The sequence below is a fragment of the Procambarus clarkii genome, chromosome 90, assembly GCF_040958095.1.
Source record: "Procambarus clarkii isolate CNS0578487 chromosome 90, FALCON_Pclarkii_2.0, whole genome shotgun sequence".
In the NCBI taxonomy this organism is placed as follows: Eukaryota; Metazoa; Arthropoda; class Malacostraca; order Decapoda; family Cambaridae; genus Procambarus; species Procambarus clarkii.
Genome location: NC_091239.1, coordinates 18,289,902 through 18,314,956, shown reverse-complemented (window position 1 = coordinate 18,314,956; position 25,055 = coordinate 18,289,902). Strand labels below are relative to the sequence as shown.

At 41.3% G+C, this 25,055-nt stretch overlaps 1 protein-coding gene across 1 annotated transcript; it reads left to right on the top strand.

Moving 5' to 3' along the window:
* The first annotated feature begins 7,460 nt into the window (after positions 1-7,460).
* LOC138359428 (uro-adherence factor A-like) lies at positions 7,461-13,627 on the top strand. Its single transcript, XM_069318567.1, has 2 exons — positions 7,461-7,511; positions 12,572-13,627. The coding sequence occupies exons 1-2, from the start codon at positions 7,461-7,463 to the stop codon at positions 13,625-13,627; spliced, it is 1,107 nt and encodes a 368-aa protein (XP_069174668.1).
* Positions 13,628-25,055: the final 11,428 nt, after the last annotated feature.

The window sequence follows — 25,055 nt, the reverse complement described above, 5'->3', positions numbered from 1 at the left end:
CACCCACACTCAGCCCCTCACCCACCCTCAGCTCCTCATCCACCCTCAGTGCCTCACCCACCATCAGCTCCTCACCCACCCTCAGTCCCTCACCCACTCTCAGCCCAGTCACCAACCCTCAGCCCCACACCCACCCTCATCCCCTCACCCACCCTCACCTACCCTCAGCCTCTCACCCACCCTCAACCCATCACTCACACTCAGCGCCTCACACACCCTCAGTGACTCACCCACCCTCAGCGCCTCACCCACCCTAAGCACATCACCCACTTTCAGCACCTCACCCACACTCAACCCCTCACCCACCCTCAGCCCCACACCCACCCTCAGCCCCACACCCATCCTCAGCCCCTCACCCACCCTCAGTACCAAACCCCACCCTCAGCGCCTCACCCACCCTCAGCGCCTCACCCACCCTCAGCTCCTCACCTACCCTCAGCGCCTCACCCACCCTCAGCGCCTCACCCACCCGCAGCGCCTCACCCACCCTCAGCACCTCACCCACCCTCAGCTGCTCACCTACCCTCAGTGCCTCACCCACCCTCAGCTCCTCACCTACCCTCAGCCCCTCACCCACATGCAGCCCCTCACCCACCCTTAGCTCTTCAATCACCCTCAGCCCGATACCCACTCTCAGCTCCACACCCACCCTCAGCCCCTCACCCGCTCACAAACCCTCAGCCCCAAACCCACCCTCAGCCTCTCACCCACCCTCAGCGTCTCATCCACCCTAAGCACCTCACCCACCTTCAGCATCTCACCCACCCTCAGTGACTAGTAGTAGGGTGTAAGCGCCACAGGGGATTTTTTTTTTGGCCAGAGGACCCCTGTGAGGTGTAAGCGCCACAGAGGATTTTTTTTTCTGGGGGAAAAAATCCCGTGTAGCGCTTGGGGGTTTTCAGGTGAATTTGCAAAATCCCGTGTAGCGCTTGGGGAGTTTCAGGTGAATTTGGGGAGTCACAGATTTGGGATTAAGGATTTCTTATGAGTAAGCAATTTCCGAGATTTTAGAAGTATGGAATTCTTATGAGAAAAATAATTTCCGAGACTTAGAAGTTTGTTAAAGGCCTTATGGGAAAAATTCAAATATCGTTTGTAGCGCTTTAGGGTTTCCAGGAGAACTCTACGGACATATTTTACATGTTTTCAACTTACAAAAATCGTCTATGTAAGCCATTGTTTTCATGTAAATTTAGAAAATCACCTGTGTAAGTCAGGGTTTTCAGGTCTCGTACCTCACACACCCTCCCTCCCCCCTTACCTCGCAATCTCTCGCGTCACCTTTATTTACCTTAGGCCCTGCCAGCCAGACGCTTCGTGTAGGTCGCCTCTTATCATATCTTATCTTTTCTTCTCCATAATATCTGGACCGTCCCTCCTCTCTCTCTCTCTCTCTCCTTTCATTCAGTTCAGCTATTTTCCAACATCGTATGTTTGCTCCTTTTCATTAAGCAAGTCAGTTTTACACAAATAAATCGTGTTAGTAAGCATGTTCTAGCTCATGTTCCCCGCCTTAGTCCCCTGTCGTATAATGAATACTATCATTCCAAGCCCTCTAAAATTTAAAAATAATCATATTTCAAACGTAGTTCAATACAGTAATTTAGTTATCAAGCTCCAGCGCTTGTCCTCCGCCTTAGCTCTCTCTCGTATCTTCGTTAATACCTATTCAAATTCCCCGAAATTTCTACCCGCTGTATTTCAGACATAGTTTAGTAAATGCAAACAATTATCAAACTCTGGCTCTTGTCCCCGGCTTAGTTCATTTATACAAGATCGTTAGTAACAGTCCAAATTCCCTGAGATTTTTACCCTCTGTATTTCAGACACCGTAAATAAGATCAAAACAGTTATCGAGCTCCAGCTCTCGTCCCCCGCCTTAGTTCATTTGTACAAGATCGTTAGTAACAGATCAATTCCCCTGAAATTTTTTACCCTCTGTATTTTCAGGCTCCGTAAATAAGATCAAAACAGTTACTGAGCTCCAGCTCTCGTCCCCACCTTAGTTCTCTTTCGTATCTTTGTAAATAACCCATCAATTTCCCTGAAATTTTTACCCTCTGTATTTCAGACATAGTAAATATGAAGTAAACAATTATAAAACTCTAGCTCTTGTCCTCTGTCCAAGCTCACTTTTGTAAATTCATTACTCTCAGTCCAAATCCCCCTGAGATTTAAACACCCAACTACATTTTCAGACATAGTAAATAAAAACCAGTTCAGTTATCAAGTTTCAACTCTTGTCCCCCCCAGCTTAGTTCATTTTGTACAAGTTCTTTATTTTCCAACTAAATCACCCTGAGATTTAAGATCACCTTATTTCTAACGTAGTAAAATTAATCTGGACATTAGCCAAGCTCCATTTCCTCAGCCTTAGATCATCAGACATAAATATATTCGATCAAGTCCGTCTCCAGCCTAACTCTTATCCGAGTACACACATAACCCCAACCTGTGTAATTATCTTTCACCCCCTCCCACCTTCCTCCATCTCATCTCATCTCACCTTACCCTTTCCCTCCCTTACCTTCTCATCCCCAACTTATCCAAACCTTCAATAATCGTACTGTATTTGCATATTTTCTCTATATTCACTGTGTTCTTCGTATTCTCATCCGTGTTCACTCCATGTTCTTCAAATGTTCACAGTCCCATTCAGTTCATATTTTCACAAGTATCTCCATTTTTTCTGTAATCTTTCTCTTAGTCTCATTACTTTCTCTACAAATTCTAGTCATATTTTCTATGTTTTCATGTTCATCACATGTTCTCTTTACAACTTTTATACTCAATATTCATGCTAACTTCCATATTTTTGTGTTCTTTGTCAATATTCATGTTCCTCTACAAGTTCATGTTCCTCACAAGATCACTTCGTTTTTCACCTTCACTTACATGTTTTCTACTTTCTTTGTCATATTCTCCATGTTCTTCACATGTCCATTGTTCATTCTTTGTATTCCCTATTCTCCTTATCATGTTTTCATGTTCTCTGTAAGTTCATATTCCCAGCATGTTCACTGTATTCATCAACTTTTCTTACATGTGTTCTTTGCCATGTTCCCCATATGTTCTCTGGGTTTTTCCCCTTACATGTTATTTAACGTTCCTTAACTAAAAAAATCTTTCGCCAATCAACTAAAAACATAGTCACTTTCGTCATTTCTCAACTAAACTTATTATCCAGTCAACTAAAAATAGTCAGAAATAGCCTCGTTCAACACTGTTCTTAACTAAAACAACCTTTCTCTTAGCTAAAAATTGTCAAAGGAAACTTCTTTCAGCACTTTCTTAACAGCCGCTATGTTTCATCAAGTAAGAAAAAATTGTCAAAGGAAACTTTCCAAAACTGTTCTTAACTAAAAATCTTTCGCCAATCAACTAAAACATAGTCACTTTCGTCATTTCTCAACTAAACTTATTATCCAATCAACCAAAAACAGTCAGGATTAATCTCATTCAACACCGTTCTTAATTAAAACAACCTTTCTCTTAGCTAAAAAATTGTCAAAGAAATCTTATCATCACTGTTCTTAACTAAAATAACCTTTCTCTTAGCAAAAATAGTCAAGGGAAACGTTTCCAATACTGTTCATAACTAACTTTATCCATCGTCATTCAACTAAAAATAATAACTTTCATCTTTTCCTAACTAAACTTATTCCATAGTCATCAGAAAATAACCGTGTTCATCATATTTCATTATCATTTCTTGTCTAAAAAAATTATCCGCCAATCATCAGAAAAGTCATGTTCATCATGTTTTTGTCTTTTTGCTTAACTAAAATTATGTTTTGTCAAGTAAGAAAAAATAACCAAAGATATCTTTCATCGCTGTTCTTAAACTGACATTATACTTTGGGGAGCACAAAAAATAGTCTCCCTCGTCATGTTTTGTCTTTTTCCTTAACTAAAAGTATTCATCAGTCAACTAAAAATAGTTACTTCATCATGTTTCCCTGTCGTTTCTTAACTGAAATATCACTTCTCTCATTTAAAATAGTCATGTATAGCCTCTTTCCAACACTGTTCTAACTAAAGCAATCTTTCACATCGCTAAAATAGTCATATTCATCATTGTTCCTAACTAAAATTATATGACGTTAAGTAAGAAATATAGTCAAATCATTTAAAATAGTCATGTGTAGCCTCTTTCCAACACTGTTCTTAACTAAAGTAACCTTTCACTTCGCTAAAATAATCATATTCATCGTTGTTCCTAACTAAAATTATATGTCGTTAAGTAAGAAATATAGTCAAAGACACTCTTCGAGACATCAAGGACTTACTCAAAGACATCAAAGTTGCACTCAAAGACATCCTTTGAGACATCAAAGACATCCTTTGAGACATCAAAGACATCCTTTAAGACTTCAATGGGACTCTTCGAGATATCAAAAGACACTCTCAAACACTCAAAAATTTACTTGCATCCTCAAAGTTATTCTCAGAGGCATAAAAGTCATTCTCAGAGCTATCAAACTTGTTCTCGATGCCATCAAAAAGTATTTTCTCGTTCATCAAAGTTAATCTCAGAGTTAACAAAGGTAATCTCTAATTCACCTTCGTTCTCCAAAAGTTGTTTCAAAGACATCAAAGTTAATCTCAGAGTTATCCAAAGATATTCTCATGTCCACAAAAGTTATTCCAAGAGACGTCAAAGTTAATCCAAGACATCATCTTTCATCAAAGATATTCTCTCTAAGCCATCAATGTTCTTCTCTAAGACATAAAAGTTATTCTCTATGTCATCAAAAAGTTATTCTCTGAGCTAACAAAATACTACTCATGTTCTCAAAGACGTTCTCCAATTCACCAAAGTTGTTTCAAAGACATCAAAGTTAATCTCAGAGTTATCCAAAGACATTCTCAAAGTCATCTAAAGTTATTCTCTAAGACATCAAAGTTATTCTAAGAGTTATCAAAAGTTAATCTTGGTCATCAAAGACATTCTCTAAGCCCTCAAAGTTATTCTCTAAGACAACAAAGTCATTCCCAGAGTCATCAAAAAGTTATTCTTCGAAACATAAAATTTGCTCTGTAAGATATCTTCGTTCATCAAACTTGTTCTCAGAGTCATCAAATGTTATTCTCGAAGTCATCAAAGATATTTTCAGAGACATCTAAAGTTAATTTCTATGATATAAAAGTTATTCTCAGAGACATCTAAAGTTAATCTTGCTCATCAAAGTTGTTCTCTAAGACATAAAAGTTATTCTCAGAGTCATCAAAGTGATCTCTAATTCACCTTCGTTCTCCCAAAGTTGTTCTCTAAGACACCTTCGTTCATCAAAGAAACTCTCCTTCCATCATGATATTCTTTAAGACATCTTCAGTCATAAAATTTCTCTCCAAAATGTAACTAGTTCAGCTTTTCATACCAAACCTGCTTTTCTGTTAAAACATATTTTCTTAGTTGCTTTACCCTAAAACTGTTCTCTGAACTACACTGTTCAAACCTACGTAACCTATCCTCTCCACCCAATGTTACTTAGTTAACGTAACGTTCCTAAACCTAACTTAACCTAACTTTACCTATGTTACCTTACCTTACCTACCTTTCCTAACTTAACCTGCTTAACCTATCTTACCTGACTTTACCTATGTTACCTTACCTTACCTACCTTTCCTAACTTAACCTGCTTAACCTATCTTACCTAACTTTACCTATCTTACCTAACTTAACTTTCATAACCTAACTTTACCTATCCTAACATAACTTACCTTACCTTCCCTATCTTACCTAACTTTACCTAACCTAACCTAACCTTACCTATCATACCTAACTTAACCTAACTTTACCTATCCTAACTTACCTAACTTATTCTGCTTAACCTAACTTACCTACATTACCTAACTTAACCTTCTTTACTTTGTTTTCACATATAAGTTCATTCTTTATCATAGTAATAATAAAATTACAATAGTAAAGAATCAGATCTACTAAGACTTGAATTTGAGAAACAAGAGCTCAAGGGAGTGAGAGCATGAAAGAAGAGCAAGGAGTAGGAGAGAGGGGGCAGACGAAAATGGGACCGAAGAAGAGAGAATGAGAGAGAGAGAGTGTGGGCCTACTCCTTCTAACCCTCCTTTTCTATCTCTCTCCCTTATTCTCTCTCTTCCTCCCCCTCTCTCTCCCTCATTTGCTCAAATGCTCTCGTTTCTCAAATTCAAGTCTTAATGCTCCCATTCTCACACCCTCACTCTCATTCACTTAGTTTTCTTTTTTCTCAAATTCAAATCTTAGTTCCCCCATGCCCACACTCTCTCTCTCTCATTCTCTCTTCTTCGGTCCCATTTTCGTCTGCCCCCTCTCTCCTACTCCTTGCTCTTCTTTCATGCTCTCACTCCCTTGAGCTCTTGTTTCTCAAATTCAAGTCTTAGTAGATCTGATTCTTTACTATTGTAATTTTATTATTACTATGATAAAGAATGAACTTATATGTGAAAACAAAGTAAAGAAGGTTAAGTTAGGTAATGTAGGTAAGTTAGGTTAAGCAGAATAAGTTAGGTAAGTTAGGATAGGTAAAGTTAGGTTAAGTTAGGTATGATAGGTAAGGTTAGGTTAGGTTAGGTAAAGTTAGGTAAGATAGGGAAGGTAAGGTAAGTTATGTTAGGATAGGTAAAGTTAGGTTATGAAAGTTAAGTTAGGTAAGATAGGTAAAGTTAGGTAAGATAGGTTAAGCAGGTTAAGTTAGGAAAGGTAGGTAAGGTAAGGTAACATAGGTAAAGTCAGGTAAGATAGGTTAAGCAGGTTAAGTTAGGAAAGGTAGGTAAGGTAAGGTAACATAGGTAAAGTTAGGTTAAGTTAGGTTTAGGAACGTTACGTTAACTAAGTAACATTGGGTGGAGAGGATAGGTTACGTAGGTTTGAACAGTGTAGTTCAGAGAACAGTTTTAGGGTAAAGCAACTAAGAAAATATGTTTTAACAGAAAAGCAGGTTTGGTATGAAAAGCTGAACTAGTTACATTTTGGAGAGAAATTTTATGACTGAAGATGTCTTAAAGAATATCATGATGGAAGGAGAGTTTCTTTGATGAACGAAGGTGTCTTAGAGAACAACTTTGGGAGAACGAAGGTGAATTAGAGATCACTTTGATGACTCTGAGAATAACTTTTATGTCTTAGAGAACAACTTTGATGAGCAAGATTAACTTTAGATGTCTCTGAGAATAACTTTTATATCATAGAAATTAACTTTAGATGTCTCTGAAAATATCTTTGATGACTTCGAGAATAACATTTGATGACTCTGAGAACAAGTTTGATGAACGAAGATATCTTACAGAGCAAATTTTATGTTTCGAAGAATAACTTTTTGATGACTCTGGGAATGACTTTGTTGTCTTAGAGAATAACTTTGAGGGCTTAGAGAATGTCTTTGATGACCAAGATTAACTTTTGATAACTCTTAGAATAACTTTGATGTCTTAGAGAATAACTTTAGATGACTTTGAGAATGTCTTTGGATAACTCTGAGATTAACTTTGATGTCTTTGAAACAACTTTGGTGAATTGGAGAACGTCTTTGAGAACATGAGTAGTATTTTGTTAGCTCAGAGAATAACTTTTTGATGACATAGAGAATAACTTTTATGTCTTAGAGAAGAACATTGATGGCTTAGAGAGAATATCTTTGATGAAAGATGATGTCTTGGATTAACTTTGACGTCTCTTGGAATAACTTTTGTGGACATGAGAATATCTTTGGATAACTCTGAGATTAACTTTGATGTCTTTGAAACAACTTTTGGAGAACGAAGGTGAATTAGAGATTACCTTTGTTAACTCTGAGATTAACTTTGATGAACGAGAAAATACTTTTTGATGGCATCGAGAACAAGTTTGATAGCTCTGAGAATGACTTTTATGCCTCTGAGAATAACTTTGAGGATGCAAGTAAATTTTTGAGTGTTTGAGAGTGTCTTTTGATATCTCGAAGAGTCCCATTGAAGTCTTAAAGGATGTCTTTGATGTCTCAAAGGATGTCTTTGAGTGCAACTTTGATGTCTTTGAGTAAGTCCTTGATGTCTCGAAGAGTGTCTTTGACTATATTTTTTACTTAACGACATATAATTTTAGTTAGGAACAACGATGAATATGACTATTTTAGCGAAGTGAAAGGTTACTTTAGTTAAGAACAGTGTTGGAAAGAGGCTACACATGACTATTTTAAATGATTTGACTATATTTCTTACTTAACGTCATATAATTTTAGTTAGGAACAATGATGAATATGACTATTTTAGCGATGTGAAAGGTTGCTTTAGTTAGAACAGTGTTGGAAAGAGGCTACACATGACTATTTTAAATGAGAGAAGTGATATTTCAGTTAAGAAACGACAGGGAAACATGATGAAGTAACTATTTTTAGTTGACTGATGAATACTTTTAGTTAAGGAAAAAGACAAAACATGATGAGGGAGACTATTTTTTGTGCTCCCCAAAGTATAATGTCAGTTTAAGAACAGCGATGAAAGATATCTTTGGTTATTTTTTCTTACTTGACAAAACATAATTTTAGTTAAGCAAAAAGACAAAAACGTGATGAACATGACTTTTCTGATGATTGGCGGATAATTTTTTTAGACAAGAAATGATAATGAAATATGATGAACACGGTTATTTTCTGATGACTATGGAATAAGTTTAGTTAGGAAAAGATGAAAGTTATTATTTTTAGTTGAATGACGATGGATAAAGTTAGTTATGAACAGTATTGGAAACGTTTCCCTTGACTATTTTTGCTAAGAGAAAGGTTATTTTAGTTAAGAACAGTGATGATAAGATTTCTTTGACAATTTTTTAGCTAAGAGAAAGGTTGTTTTAATTAAGAACGGTGTTGAATGAGATTAATCCTGACTGTTTTTGGTTGATTGGATAATAAGTTTAGTTGAGAAATGACGAAAGTGACTATGTTTTAGTTGATTGGCGAAAGATTTTTAGTTAAGAACAGTTTTGGAAAGTTTCCTTTGACAATTTTTTCTTACTTGATGAAACATAGCGGCTGTTAAGAAAGTGCTGAAAGAAGTTTCCTTTGACAATTTTTAGCTAAGAGAAAGGTTGTTTTAGTTAAGAACAGTGTTGAACGAGGCTATTTCTGACTATTTTTAGTTGACTGGATAATAAGTTTAGTTGAGAAATGACGAAAGTGACTATGTTTTTAGTTGATTGGCGAAAGATTTTTTTAGTTAAGGAACGTTAAATAACATGTAAGGGGAAAAACCCAGAGAACATATGGGGAACATGGCAAGGAACACATGTAAGAAAAGTTGATGAATACAGTGAACATGCTGGGAATATGAACTTACAGAGAACATGAAAACATGATAAGGAGAATAGGGAATACAAAGAATGAACAATGGACATGTGAAGAACATGGAGAATATGACAAAGAAAGTAGAAAACATGTAAGTGAAGGTGAAAAACGAAGTGATCTTGTGAGGAACATGAACTTGTAGAGGAACATGAATATTGACAAAGAACACAAAAATATGGAAGTTAGCATGAATATTGAGTATAAAAGTTGTAAAGAGAACATGTGATGAACATGAAAACATAGAAAATATGACTAGAATTTGTAGAGAAAGTAATGAGACTAAGAGAAAGATTACAGAAAAAATGGAGATACTTGTGAAAATATGAACTGAATGGGACTGTGAACATTTGAAGAACATGGAGTGAACACGGATGAGAATACGAAGAACACAGTGAATATAGAGAAAATATGCAAATACAGTACGATTATTGAAGGTTTGGATAAGTTGGGGATGAGAAGGTAAGGGAGGGAAAGGGTAAGGTGAGATGAGATGAGATGGAGGAAGGTGGGAGGGGGTGAAAGATAATTACACAGGTTGGGGTTATGTGTGTACTCGGATAAGAGTTAGGCTGGAGACGGACTTGATCGAATATATTTATGTCTGATGATCTAAGGCTGAGGAAATGGAGCTTGGCTAATGTCCAGATTAATTTTACTACGTTAGAAATAAGGTGATCTTAAATCTCAGGGTGATTTAGTTGGAAAATAAAGAACTTGTACAAAATGAACTAAGCTGGGGGGGACAAGAGTTGAAACTTGATAACTGAACTGGTTTTTATTTACTATATCTGAAAATGTAGTTGGGTGTTTAAATCTCAGGGGGATTTGGACTGAGAGTAATGAATTTACAAAAGTGAGCTTGGACAGAGGACAAGAGCTAGAGTTTTATAATTGTTTACTTCATATTTACTATGTCTGAAATACAGAGGGTAAAAATTTCAGGGAAATTGATGGGTTATTTACAAAGATACGAAAGAGAACTAAGGTGGGGACGAGAGCTGGAGCTCAGTAACTGTTTTGATCTTATTTACGGAGCCTGAAAATACAGAGGGTAAAAAATTTCAGGGGAATTGATCTGTTACTAACGATCTTGTACAAATGAACTAAGGCGGGGGACGAGAGCTGGAGCTCGATAACTGTTTTGATCTTATTTACGGTGTCTGAAATACAGAGGGTAAAAATCTCAGGGAATTTGGACTGTTACTAACGATCTTGTATAAATGAACTAAGCCGGGGACAAGAGCCAGAGTTTGATAATTGTTTGCATTTACTAAACTATGTCTGAAATACAGCGGGTAGAAATTTCGGGGAATTTGAATAGGTATTAACGAAGATACGAGAGAGAGCTAAGGCGGAGGACAAGCGCTGGAGCTTGATAACTAAATTACTGTATTGAACTACGTTTGAAATATGATTATTTTTAAATTTTAGAGGGATTGGAATGATAGTATTCATTATACAACAGGGGACTAAGGCGGGGAACGTGAGCTAGAACATGCTTACTAACACGATTTATTTGTGTAAAACTGACTTGCTTAATGAAAAGGAGCAAACATACAATGTTGGAAAATAGCTGAACTGAATGAAAGGAGAGAGAGAGAGAGAGAGGAGGGACGGTCCAGATATTATGGAGAAGAAAAGATAAGATATGATAAGAGGCGACCTACACGAAGCGTCTGGCTGGCAGGGCCTAAGGTAAATAAAGGTGACACGAGAGATTGCGAGGTAAGGGGGGAGGGAGGGTGTGTGAGGTACGAGACCTGAAAATCCTGACTTACACAGGTGATTTTCTAAATTTACATGAAAACAATGGCTTACATAGACGATTTTTGTAAGTTGAAAACATGTAAAATATGTCCGTAGAGTTCTCCTGGAAACCCTAAAGCGCTACAAACGATATTTGAATTTTTCCCATAAGGCCTTTAACAAACTTCTAAGTCTCGGAAATTATTTTTCTCATAAGAATTCCATACTTCTAAAATCTCGGAAATTACTTACTCATAAGAAATCCTTAATCCCAAATCTGTGATTCCCCAAATTCACCTGAAACTCCCCAAGCGCTACACGGGATTTTGCAAATTCACCTGAAAACCCCCAAGCGTTACACGGGATTTTTTCCCCCCAAAAAAAAAATCCTCTGTGGTGCTTACACCTCACAGGGGTCCTCTGGCCAAAAAAAAAAATCCCCTGTGGCGCTTACACCCTACTACTGTGACTCACCCAGCCTCAGCGCCTCACCCTCCCTCAGCGCCTCACCCACACTCAGCCTCTCACCCACCCTCAGCTCCACACCCATCCTCAGCGCCTCACCCACCATCAGCACCTCACACACCCTCAGCGCCTCACACACCCTCAGCGCCTCACACACCCTCAGTAACTCAGCCACCCTCAGCGCCTCACCCACCCTTAGCACATCACCCTCCCTCAGCACCTCACACACCCTCAGTGCCTCACCCACCTTCAGCATCTCACCCACCCTCAGTACCTCACCCACCCTCAGCGCCTCACCCTCCCTCAGTGCCTCACTTTTTTTTTTATTAAGATATGAGGTACATCTGCATTAGTGCAGCTACCCTAGACTATATGAAGTGGAATACAGTGTGTCAAAAAAGCTAACTAGGTGATGCTAAGAAATCCCCATCTCGCAGGATGGTTAGTCATACAGAGCGATGTGTTTAATAGCCTGCACTGGCAAATTTTGGGTATTCTGTGAGGATATCTTCAAGAATACGAAAGTGAATAAAGTAATTGCAAAGTTCCAGGTACCTCATGCCAACTGGTCTGAAAGGTCTAATAACTGGGCATTCAGTGATGTAGTGCGGGAGATCGTGCCGTAGTTCCTGCTCACAGAGTTTGCAACTGGAGTGCTCAGGATTGGGAGACCCGTCACTTGCAGCCACCTGCCACAGGTAACGGTAACCCAACCTGATCCTTACAACCACTGTGTCGCACAGTCTAGTGGACGTTTTGTGCTGTCCATAGATGTAGGTTTCAGATCTGAACAAATCATAGCTTTTTATACTAGTACTTTCAGGTCGTTGGGAGTCAGTAAGTTCTTTCCTATCAGATCTGAATGTTTGGACCAATACAGTTTTGACAGCAGAGATGGGGATACCTAGATCTAATTCAACTTCAGACTTGTTACACGCTAATTTGGCTGCAATGTCTGTCTCATTATGATGGGTTATATTTACGTTTGAAGGTATCCATACAAAGGAGATTCGAGACCTTTTACTCTGTGCATCAATTAGGTCATTTATAATTGGGAGTATGAGGTTCTTGCTGTCGCCTCACCCACCTTCAGCGCATCACCCACTCTAAGCACCTCACCCACCCTCAGCGCCTCACCCACCCTCTGCGCCTCACCCACCCTCAGTGCTTCACTCACCTTCAACACCTCACGCACCTTCAGCGCCTCACCCACCCTCAGCGACTCACCCACCCTCAGTTCCTCACCCACCCTCAATGCCTCACCCACCTTCAGCACCTCACCCACCCTTAGCGCCTCACCCACCCTCAGCGCCTCACCCATCCTCAGTGCCTCACTCAGCCTCAGCACCTCACCCACCCTCAGCACCTCACCCACCCTCAGCCCCTCACCCACTCTCACTCATCCTCAGCGCCTCACCCAACCTCAGCGACTCACCAAACCTCAGCGCCCCACCTATCGTCAGCTCCTAACCCACCCTCAGCGCCTCACCCACCCTCAGCGCCTCACCCATCCTCAGTGCCTCACTCAGCCTCAGCACCTCACCCACCCTCAGCACCTCACCCACCCTCAGCCCATCACCCACTCTCACTCATCCTCAGCGCCTCACTCACCCTCAGTGCCTCACCCACCCACACCACCCCAACCCATTCTCAGCACCTCACGCACCCTTAGCCCCTCACCCACTCTCACTCATCCTCAGCACCTCACCCACCCTCAGCGCCTCACCAAACCTCAGCGCCCCACCTATCGTCAGCTCCTCACCCACCCTCAGCGCCTCACCCACCCTCAGCACCTCACCCACCCTCAGTGCCTCACCCACCCTCAGCCCCTCACCCACCCTCAGCACCTCACCCACCCTCAGTGCCTCACCCTCCCTCAGTGCCTCACCCACCCTCAACCCCTCATCCACCCTCAGCACCTCACCCACCCTCAGTGCCTCACCCACCCTCAGCCCCTCACCCACCCTCAGCACCTCACCCACCCTCAGTGCCTGTCCCACCCTCAGTGCCTCACCCACCCTCAGCACCTCACCCACCCTCAGTGCCTCACCCACCCTCAGTGCCTCACCCACCCTCAGTGCCTCACCCACCCTTAGCTCTCCAGTTTGTGCTTTAGAGAAACTGCGGGAGCCTTGAGAGGGCATTAGCACTCCATGTTGCAATTCTTTTAGCAATGCCTTCATTTCAAGGACCAACCTACTCCTGAAAAACTACCCTGACACAAACAGAAGCCTTGAAGGAAATAAACGTCGTCTATGCCTTCATATGCTCACTTGAGGAATGTAAACCGCAAGGAAATTCATATATAGGCAAGACAACACCGTCTCTTTCTAGGCGATTAACAATGCACAATCAGTAGGGGCACCATCAAGGAACATATAATCCCTTCTCACAACCAGACCTTCACCAGTGAAATTTTAACAAAGAACACAGAAATCATCGATAGATACAGCGATAGCAGGAGACTCGACATTAGCGAGGCACTACACATCAAAAAGTCAACACCCGCAATTAACAGCCATTTAACGCACATTTATATTCTACCCACTTCAAGACCCCGAAGCAACATAGGAGCAACCAGAGAAAGTATGGGCCAAAAGGCCTTTTGCAGTTACTTTTATTCATATGTTTTCATATCCAGTTAATACCAACCTCACCCAAAACATATGTGACATATTACCTTACCCAAAATGAATAGGTAGGTTAGATAATCGAAAAACAATTAATTCATGAAAACGTGACTTATTAGGCAAATTGGGCCTTGCATAGTAGGCTGAGAAGTGCGTTCTGGCTACTAGGTACGACATATATATATATATGTATATATTATATATATATATATATATATATATATATATATATATATATATATATATATATATATATATATATATATATATATATATATATATATACATATGTCGTACCTATTAGCCAGAACGCACTTCTCAGCCTACTATGCAAGGCTCGATTTGCCTAATAAGCCAAGTTTTCCTGAATTAATTGTTTTTCATCAACCTAACCTAACTTTTTCTGCTACCTAACCTAACCTAACCTATGAAGATAGGTTAGGTAGGGATGGTTAGGTTCGGTCCAATATCTACGTTAATTTTAACTCCAATAAAAAAATTTGACCTCATACATAATGAAATGGGTAGCTTTATCATCTCATAAGAAAAAAATTGAGAAAATATATTAATTCAGGAAAACTCGGCTTATTAGACAAATCGGGCCTTGCATAGCAGGCCGAGTACGACGTTCTGGCTACTAGGTACAACATATATATATATATATATATATATATATATATATATATATATATATATATATATATATATATATATATATATATATATATATATGTATATATATATATATATATATATATATATATATATATATATATATATATATATATATATATATATATATATATATATATAGTTCAAACTACACAAGTTTGGAGTATACAACTTTTAGAGACACACCCACCAGGAGACTTGAACCCTGGCCATCAAGATGGCAGGTATGCACTAAAATCCACTACACCATACTCAGAGCCCTAAAGAGGAGGGAATTCTGGGGTAATTTATCCCCCAGATACCCCCACCCCTCCCTTCCCAAGACCACTAGAGACAGTGGGGGATCACTCACGTATTTCTACAAGCTCTGTTATATGGGAGAACACAGGGTCCACTCTTAATGCACCAACTTGCTTAAACCACAAGTTTGAAGTATACAATTTTCAGATACACACCCACCAGGAGACTTGAACCCTGGCCATCAAAATGGCAGGTACACACTTAATTCCATTACACCATACTCAGAGCCCTAAAGAGCTGGGAATTCTGGGGTATTTAACCATCAGATAAACCCCCCCTCCCCCACCTCCCAAATCCACTAGAGACCGTTAGGGATCACTCAAGCTTTTCGTCAAGCCCTGTTATATGGGAGAACACAGTGCCCATGCATAATGCACATACTTGCTTAAACCACAAGTTTGAAGTATACAACTTTTAGACACACACCCACCAGACTTGAACCCTGGCCATCAAGATAGCAGATACGCACTTAAATCCCCTACACCATACATTAGTGGTCTTGGGTGGTAGGGGTATCTGGGGGTTAAATACCCTGGAATTCCCACCAATTCAGGGCTCTGAGTATGGTGTAGTGGATTAAGGTGCGTACCTGCCATCTTGATGGCCAGGGTTCAAGTCTCCTGGTGGGTGTGTGTGTCTAAAAGTTGTATACTTCAAACTCTGGCTCCAGGAGATCAATCCTGGAGTATGGGTCCTGGCTCTATGAGTACAATCATGGCGTATGTGTCTTGGTTCCGGGAGTTCAAGTCTGGAGTATGGGTCCTGGCTCCAGGAGTACAATCCTGGTGTATGCCCTGGAAACACAAACCGAAACTGTCTCTATTTTCCGCTTGTTACAACTTGATATAAAGTTGTTACATCTTGGCTTAATGTGTTTATGACGTATTATAACGTTGTTACAACTTGCTATATTGGTTGTTATATCTGGTTAGGAGGTGTTAAAACTTGTTCGAACGTTGTACCAACGTCGTAGTTTCGGTGTGTGTTTGGCGTTTGGTACTCATGGAGCCAGGACCCATGGGTCCTGGCTCCATGAGTACAATCATGGAATATGTGTCTTGGTTCCAGGAGTTTAATCCTAGAGTATGGGGTCCTGGCTCCAGGAGTTTAATCCTAGAGTATGGGGTCGTGGTTCTAAAAGTACAATAAAAAGTATTGGTCCTGGCTAGAAAAATACAATCCTGGATTATTGGTCATGGCTCCAGGAGAACAATCCTGGAGTATTGGACCTGACTCCAGGAGATCAATCCTGGATTACATGTCCTGCCTTGCTACTAAGAGGAGAAATGTAGACATTTACATACCACAGAGTCTATCACAGATTAAGAAAGTAATTAGAAACAGAGCAATGCAAAAGATGTACAGTGACCACAACACAGCAGTTGCAACATCAGGATCTGCGGGTTGGTACAAGAATTCAACCAACTACGAACCACTTAGTTTGATGAAAGGGAACAGTAGAGCAACAGAAGTGCATTTACATCGCATCAGGCTTGGATACCCATGTGCATGGGAAATAGGCTTACAGGTTCCGGAAGATGAGAGGAAATGTCAACACTGTGGAGAAATGCCCGACAGACCACTGGAACATTATCTAACACAGTGCACAGTTACAAACCCATTAAGATTTCAACTTAGATTCAACAGAGCAGAAGAAGTTGTTAAACACATATGGCAAAATCTTACTGAAGCGACCATACGAGTCATAAATACTCATACTCCGCCCAAGTAAAACAGAAACAAGCAACACTTAGTGGGCCAGCCAGAGGCTTAGGGCCCGCGCAGGAATATCCCTGCAAAAAAAAAAAAAAAAAAAAAAAAAAAAAAAAAAAAAAAAAATGTCCTGCCTCCATGTGCACAATCTTAGAGTATGGATTCTGGCTCCAGGAATACAATCCTGGATTATGGGGCCTGGCTCCTGGAATACAATCCTTGATTATGGGGTTAGGCTCCACGAGTACAACCGTGAAGTATGGGTTCTGACCCCAGAAGTACAATCCTGGAGTATGAGTCTAGGCTCCAAAAGTACAATCCTAGATTATGGTTCCTGGCTCCAGGAGTAGAATCTTGGATTATGAGTCCTGGCTCCAGGAGTTCATTCTTGGAGTATGGGTCCTGGCTCCAAAAGTATAATCCTGAAAAAGGATTCTTGGCTCCTGGAGATCAATCCTGGAGTATGGGTCCTGGCTCCATGAGTACAATCCTGGAGTATGGGTCCTGGCTCCATGAGTACAATCCTGGAGTATGGGTCCTGGCTCCATGAGTACAATCCTGGAGTATGGGTCCTGGCTCCATGAGTACAATCCTGGAGTATGTGTCATGGCTCCCTGAGTACAATTCTGGAGTATGGGTCCTGGCTCCAAGAGTACAATCCTGGAGTATGGTCCGGGCTCCAGATGTACAATCCTGGAGTATGGGCCCTGGCTCCAGGAGAACAATCCTGGATTATGGATCGTGGCTCCATGAGTACAATCCTTGATCATGGTTACTAGCTCCCGGAGAACAATCCTGGAGTGTGGGTCCTCGCTCCAAGAGTACAATCTTGGAGTATGGGTCGTGGCTCAACGAGTACGATCCTGGAGTATGTGTCCTGGCTCCAGGAGAGCAATCCTGGGGTATGGGTCCTGGCTCCAGGAGTACAATCCTGGAGAATGGTGTTACGACCCTTGACCTCTGGGTATGGTTCCTCTGTTGCAGTTGTGAAAAAAATATATAATAATACGGCCTTGCCTACTAAAGTGTCTAGGGTAAATAACTCAACTGCTTATTCAACAAAGCAATACACTTAAAGTAAGGGTAACAAAGAACAAATATATAAATGGAAATACAAGCAGCCAGAAATATCAATGCACCAGAAAACAATAAAACAATATCATTATATAAGCACCAATCACTACTTTGCAACTTAAATGGATAGATGGGTATGCACATAATGGTCTAACCAGGAAATCAGCTGTTGCTAAACAATAAACAAATACCACAGACTTAACTCCACAACATGTCCACGCCAGCCAGCTCCACCCACGCGACTGGCGTTGCTCGAGCATGCACGGCATGGCGTCTACAGGGTACCAACTAAAACCCACATGAAACCTCTAGATACTCTGCTATCAGAGAGTAATACTAAAGAACATAATTATAACTAACTTATATGCCTATAACATTGCTAAGGTGTAAAAGAAATTAAGTACAATCAATAAACAGGAATAATTACATGGATGAATCAGTGACGCTAGCTTGACGCACTGCACGCATACTGGAACATCCCAAATATGGTCATCCCCCCATGCAACCCATCCTCCGAATTGACAGTACGATTTAATACTAAGTGTAGAATTGACAGTACGATTTAATACTAAGTGTAGAATTGACAGTACGATTTAATACTAAGTGTAATAAGTACACTTTCTAACTGTCATAACCAGTGCATAATTGCACTTACGGGGCTGTTACATTTACCCAACTCCCTCCCCCGATTTAATTCCCCTCGTTTTCTGTTAAGACACACACAATTTTAGGATGAAATTTTCAATTTCAACTTGCAATACACAAGTTTTAAATATCAAGAATTTTTTTTTCTGGTTTATTAAACAATATAGATTTTATACAAAATTTTAAAATATCCTGAGTTATTTTACAATTTATTGATATATTTTAGTTTTGTTTTGTTAGTTTTATAAAACTGTAATATCAATATAGCTATAGGTTAAGTACTAATTGTAATTAAGAAGCAATAAAATTAATATCTTCAAAAACTAAGACGGTTAGGTGAGGTTGTGGTTTTCTATTCAGTTTTTTGGGTAAACTCAAATATTCGCAATATATTTGACAGTACGATTTAATACTAAGTGAAAATAAGTACAATTGCCCCATGACACGCCACAGTCTTCCCCCACAGGAATGAACATGCAATAGCATTAACAAAATATTAAATACAGGCACACTACAGCATGCTACATTTAAACCAAACATGTATATACTGGAACACAACTGGATACAATGTTTTAATTATATAACTGAGGAAATAAATAATGGACATACATATTTATCATGATAATCTTTAGAATCAAATACATGGATTCGTAACAAATGGGTCCTGGCTCCAGTAGTACAATTCTGAAGTATGGGTCCTGGCTCCTGTAGTATAAACCTAGAGCGTGGGCCCTGGCTCCATGAGTACAGTCCTGCAGTAGGGGTCCTGGCTTCAAGAGTACATTCCTGGAGTATGGGTACTGGCTTAAGGAGTACAATCCTGGAGTATAGGTTCTTGCTCCAAAAGTACAATCCCTTAGTATGGGTCCTGGCTCCTAGAATACAATCCTAGATCATGGGTCCTAGCTGCAGGAGTACAATCCTGGAGTATGAGTCCTGGCTCCAGCATTACAATCCTGGAGTATGGGTCCTGGCTCTAGGAGTACAATCAGGATTATGGGTCCTGGCTCCAGGAGTACAATCCTAGAATATGGGTCCTGGCTCCAGCAATACAATCATAGAGTATGGGTCCTTGCTTCAGGAGTACACTCCTGGAGTATGGATCCTGGCTCCAGGAATACAATCCTGGAGCATGGGTACTGGCTGCAGGAATACAATCCTGGAGTATGGGTCCTGGCTCCAGGAGTAAAATTCTGAAGTATGGGTACTGGCTCCAGGAGTCAAATCCTAGAGTATGGGTCCTAGTACAATCCTAAAGGAGATCAATCCTGGAGCATGGGTCCTGGCTCCAGGAGTACAATCTTAGAGAATAGGTCAAGGCTCTAGGAATACAATCCTGGAGTATTGATTCTGGCTCCAGGTGTACAATCCTGGATTATGAATGTATTGGCTCTAGGTGTACAATGCTGGAGTACGCAGCTCCTGGAGTCCCGGAGTACAATCCTGGAGTATAGATTCTGGCTCTAGGAGTAAAATATTGAAGTATGGGTCTTGGCTGTAGGAGTACAATCCTGGAGTATAGGTCCTAGCTGCAGGAGTATAATCCTGGAATATGAGTCCTGGGTCGAGGAGTACAATCCTGGGGTTTGGGTTCTGGCACCAGGAGTACAATACGTGAGTATACAGCTTCTGGACTATGGGTCTTGGCTCCAGGTGCACTATCCTGGATTAGGGGTCCTGGCTCCAGGAATACAATCCTGGAGTATGGGTTCTAGTTCTAGGAGCACAATCCTCTAGTATGGGTTCTGGCACCCGGAGTACAATTCTGGTTATCTTGAGATGAGGTTATCTTGAGATGATTTCGGGACTTTTTTAGTGACCCCGCGGCCCGGTCCTCGACCAGGCCTCCACCCCCAGGAAGCAGCCCGTGACAGCTGACTAGCATCCAGGTACCTAATTTACTGCTAGTTAACAGGGGCATAGGGTGAAAGAAACTCTGCCCATTGTTTCTCGCCGGCGCCTGGGATCGAACCCAGGACCACAGGATCACAGTCCAGCGTGCTGTCCGCTCGGCCGACCGGCTCCCCTGGCTCCAATAGTACAATGCTGGAGTATGGGTCCTGACTCCAGGAGTATAATCCAAGAATATGGGTCCTGGCTACAGGAGTACAATACTGGAGTATGAAGCTCCTGGACTATGAGTCCTGGCTCCAGGTGTACAATTCTTTATTATGCAACGAATATACTACGGATGCTGGTTGCAGGTGTACAATCATGGAATATGCAACCCCTGGACTTTGGATCCTGGCTCCAGGAGTACAGTACTAGAGTGTGCAGCTCCTGTAGTATGGGTCCTGGCTCCAAGAGTACAATCCTTGAGTATGCAGCTCTTGTAGTATGGATCCTGGCTCTAGGTGTACAATCCTGGATTATTCAGCTCCTGGATTATATGCATCCTGGATCCAGGAGTACACTCTTAGAGTATGCAGCTCCTGTACTATGGGTCGTGGCTCCAGGAGTAAAATCCAGGAGTATGCAGCACCTGGATTATACGTCCTGGCTCCAATTGTACATACCTGGAGTATGCAGCTCTTTGACTTTGGGTCCTGGCTCCATATGTACAATCCAGAAGGATGCAGCCCATGGACTAATGGTCCTGCCTTCAGGTGTACAATCCTGGAGTATGCAGCTCCTGGACTATGGATCCTTGCTCCATGTGTACAATCCTGGCGTATGCAACTCCTAGTCTATGTGGTCAGGCTCCAGGAGTACATTCCTGGAGTATAGATTCTGGCTGTTTAAGTACAATCCTGAAGTATGGGTCCTGGCTCGAGGAGTACAATCCTGGAGTATGTGTCCAAGCTCCAGGAGTCCAATCCTGGAGTATGCAGCTCCTAGTCTTGTGTTTTGGCTCCAGGTGTACAATCCTGGTGTAGGGGTCCTAGCTGCTGGAGTGTAATCCTGAAATATGGGTCCATGTTCAAGAAGTACAATCCTAGATTATGGGTCCTGGGTCGAGGAGTACAATCCTGGGAAATGGGTCCTGGCTACAAAAGTACCATACTTGAGTATGCAGCTCCTGAATAATGGGTCCTGCTCCAGAAGGACAGTCTTGGAGTATGGGTCCTTGCTCCAGGAGTACAATCCGGAAGTATGGGTCCTGGCTCCAGGTTTACAATTCTGGAATATGCAGCTCCTGGAGTATGGGTCCTGTGGTGTTTTTGTGTTACTGAGGAAGTCCTGGTTGTAGGGTTGATGTAAAGCCATTGCTTGGTTACTGACTTTAATACTTAAGATGTTACATGACTAGTAGCTACCAAGCTTGGCGGGCGTCCTGTACGCTCAAAGTAAATACTTTGCATTACATAGGAACACAATTAATCATCAAATCGTGTAGGGCGTTTAACATGACGTTTAGGACGAGAGTCCCCAAATACAATAATATCCCTTGATGAATTGTTTATCGAGTTATAACTCATTTTTTTTTCTTTTGCACGACTTTGCACTTCATTTTCTACACTAGTTGGAATCACTTTGAAATAGGCCATATTATGTGTTATACTATGATCTCTATTACTAGCTGTTACCATAGTTCCTTTTACACTATTCACTTTATATGGTTTTGTATCATACGGCATATCTAGCTTTCCCTATTTTTTCTTTTTAACGAGAACAGTATCTCCAACCTTTATGAATTGTTGCACGGTAGTTCCTGAGAAAAGCATACATAGCTTGTTTCCAGGATCGTCCTTCGGCATGAGCACAGTGTACCGCTTTCATGAGAGGTTGCATGAATCTCTCGACTTCTCCATTTGCTTGGGGATGTAGTGGCATCACACGGCGGTGTTTGAATCCAATATGCTCAGCAAAGTTGATGAAGTCTTGTCCATTGAATGGCGGTCCATTGTCCGTCTTGACAACTTCAGGAATGCCAAAATTTGAAAAGATCTTGTCGAGTTTCGGGATGACAGCCTTTGCAGATGTGGAAGTGATGATTTCTACTTCCGTTCACAGTTCATCCTCGTCGCCAATGTGGTGTTTGTGTGTTACTGAGGAAGTCTTGATTGTAGGGTTCATGTAAAGCCATTGCTTGGTTACTGACTTTAAAACCTAAGATGTTACATGACTAGTAGCTACCAAGCTTGGTGGGCGTCCTGTACGCTCTTGTTTACCTTCTCTGGCGTCTGCTCCGCCGCACATAGAAAACGGATGGTACTATTTTCTGTAAACATGACAGGTCCTGGCTCTAGGAGTACAATACTTGAGAATGCTGCTTCTAGAGTATTTGTCCTGGCTCTAGGAGTACAATCCTGGAGTATGGGTACTAGAACCAGGTGTACAATCCTGGTGAATGCTTCCTGGATCCTGGAGTATGGATCCAGGCTCCAGTATTATAATCCTGAAGTATGGGTCCTGGCTCCAGTAGTACATTCCTGGATTATGGGTTCTGGCTCAAGGAGTACAATCCTGGAGTATGGGTTCTGGCTCCAGGAGTACAGTCCTGGTGTATGCAGCTGTTGCAGTATGGGACTGTGCTCCAGGAGTACAATCGGTGAGTATGTAGCTCTTGGACTATGTGTCCTGACTTAAGGTGTATAATCCTGGAGAATAGGTCCTGGCTCCAGGAGTACAATCCTGGAGTATGGGTCCTGGCTCCAGAATACAATCCTTGAGTATAGGTCCTGGCTCCATGTTACGAACCCGTTTCCATCGTCGGAGCACGGAGCAGCGACGTCAGCGCCATCTGTGAATCCGCTCCCGAAACCCTCTCCACAACATTGACGACGCCATCTAGTGGTGACAGGATTATACCAGCGAGAGGCGCTAGTTTCCTGTCATGGTCAGCTGGAGAGGTAGCTGGTGCTGACCTCTGGTGAGGTGGCGCCTAGAAAATCAGCGCCATCTATTGTAGGAGGAGTTGTATGTCTATGTCAGAGGCAGTAAGTGATGTTTCCTAGTGTCCCATGTACTGACCAGTGTACTGATGACGTGTCTGTATCCACAGAGTCGATGTAGGGCTGCTGTGGTACGAGGACAGTCAGTCTACCCAGGGCAGCCAATGCCTCTCTACTCCATTCTGCTTTATGGAAGCATTGAGCCGCTGACGGAGAAGAACTGTGAAGGGTTCTACTGTCTGCCTGTGAAGTGGCAATGACGGAATTCGGTGTACACGGGACTGGCTAGCAGAAGAGAAGACTGACAGTAAGGTGCTATGGAGGAGTGTAACCAACGGGTTGCAAGAAGCTCCTGCCAGGGGTTCGCTACCCTTGTAGTTGTTCGTAAAGAGACCCAGCAGCGCGAGGCTGATCCTCTCTGCCAGCTCCCATCTGTAGAGTGATTGTGGGCGTTGTGGGAACCGACCTGTGAGATTTATATTTATTTAATTTATATGAATTGATATTTACGTTAATTTATATACTTCGATAGCAATTTGTATAATGTTAAGTGGACTGTATTTCTGCAATAATCTCAATCTCACAAATCGATCCTCTACGCATTAGGGGGGTTTATATTAATTAAATATATATATATATATGCAGCCAATCAAACTACAGTATTAACTACATACATTGAAAAGGTTCCTTATCTTATAGTACAGCAGGTTAGTCCACCAGGTATAACTAGGGTGTAGACACCAAATTATCCTCTTTGAGGTAGCTTCCATCACCCAGGTAACTGATGCACAAAGCCTTGCTTCCACGTCTTGACCTGTCAAAAGGGCGCTAGCTGTAAAGCCAGAATCCTATATATGACAGGTATATCAGAGAACACTGTACATGGAACCTTAAAGACCTGGCTTAATTACCTTTAATTTGAGGCTATCTCGTGCTCTAACCGGATAACCCTACCCAATGACATTAATGGCCACTAATGATAGATAATGGATTTCGGAAAGAACACTTAACTTGATTTGTTGACAGCGTATTGAAGATGGTACACCTTTGGTTTCCATAACACTACGTCCAAGTAAAATTAACAGGAGCCGTATTTGCTCCCGTGAGCCTCTGGTCTAGTATAAACAATGGCTGCCCCCTTTCCTAACTCTGACGCCTGGCTTACATTGTCCACATGACAGAAAGTGATAGAAGGGTCACATTTACTCTACTTTAATATTGATAATTAAGTTAATTTATATGAGATGTTTTTATGATGGTAAAGTTCAAAGACTAATGTATTTAAGAATAATTCCCACCATAATAGGTGGTGAATATAATAGTATGTGGTGATGATATCCCGTTTTCTATAGACGGTAATTCCACTACAAGTTACGTTTTCTATGGGTTAACTTGTTTATACAATACAGCTATTATTTGTATGATTATTAAATGGTGTCGGATTTTCCGACAGGCGTGCACGAAGAGCACCTAGTGAGACTGTGTTTTGACTGGCCCGTGGCCAGGGTAGACTTGTGTTTAACAGTACTGGTTGAGGACGGTACTGTGTGTTGAGGAAACACGGTAGCTGACAAGACTGCATAGATTGAGCATCGAAGAGTGCTTAGTGTTCTATGAGAGAGACACTTGTGTACATATTAACTGTAGTAATACTT

Bases quoted from the DNA above. Each gene is read 5' to 3' on its own strand.
- LOC138359428 (XM_069318567.1), top strand. From the start codon at position 7,461: ATGTCTTTGGATAACTCTGAGATTAACTTTGATGTCTTTGAAACAACT. The intron at 7,512-12,571 runs GTGAATTGGAGA...TGCATCAATTAG, and splicing joins ATGTCTTTGAAACAACTTTG to GTCATTTATAATTGGGAGTA.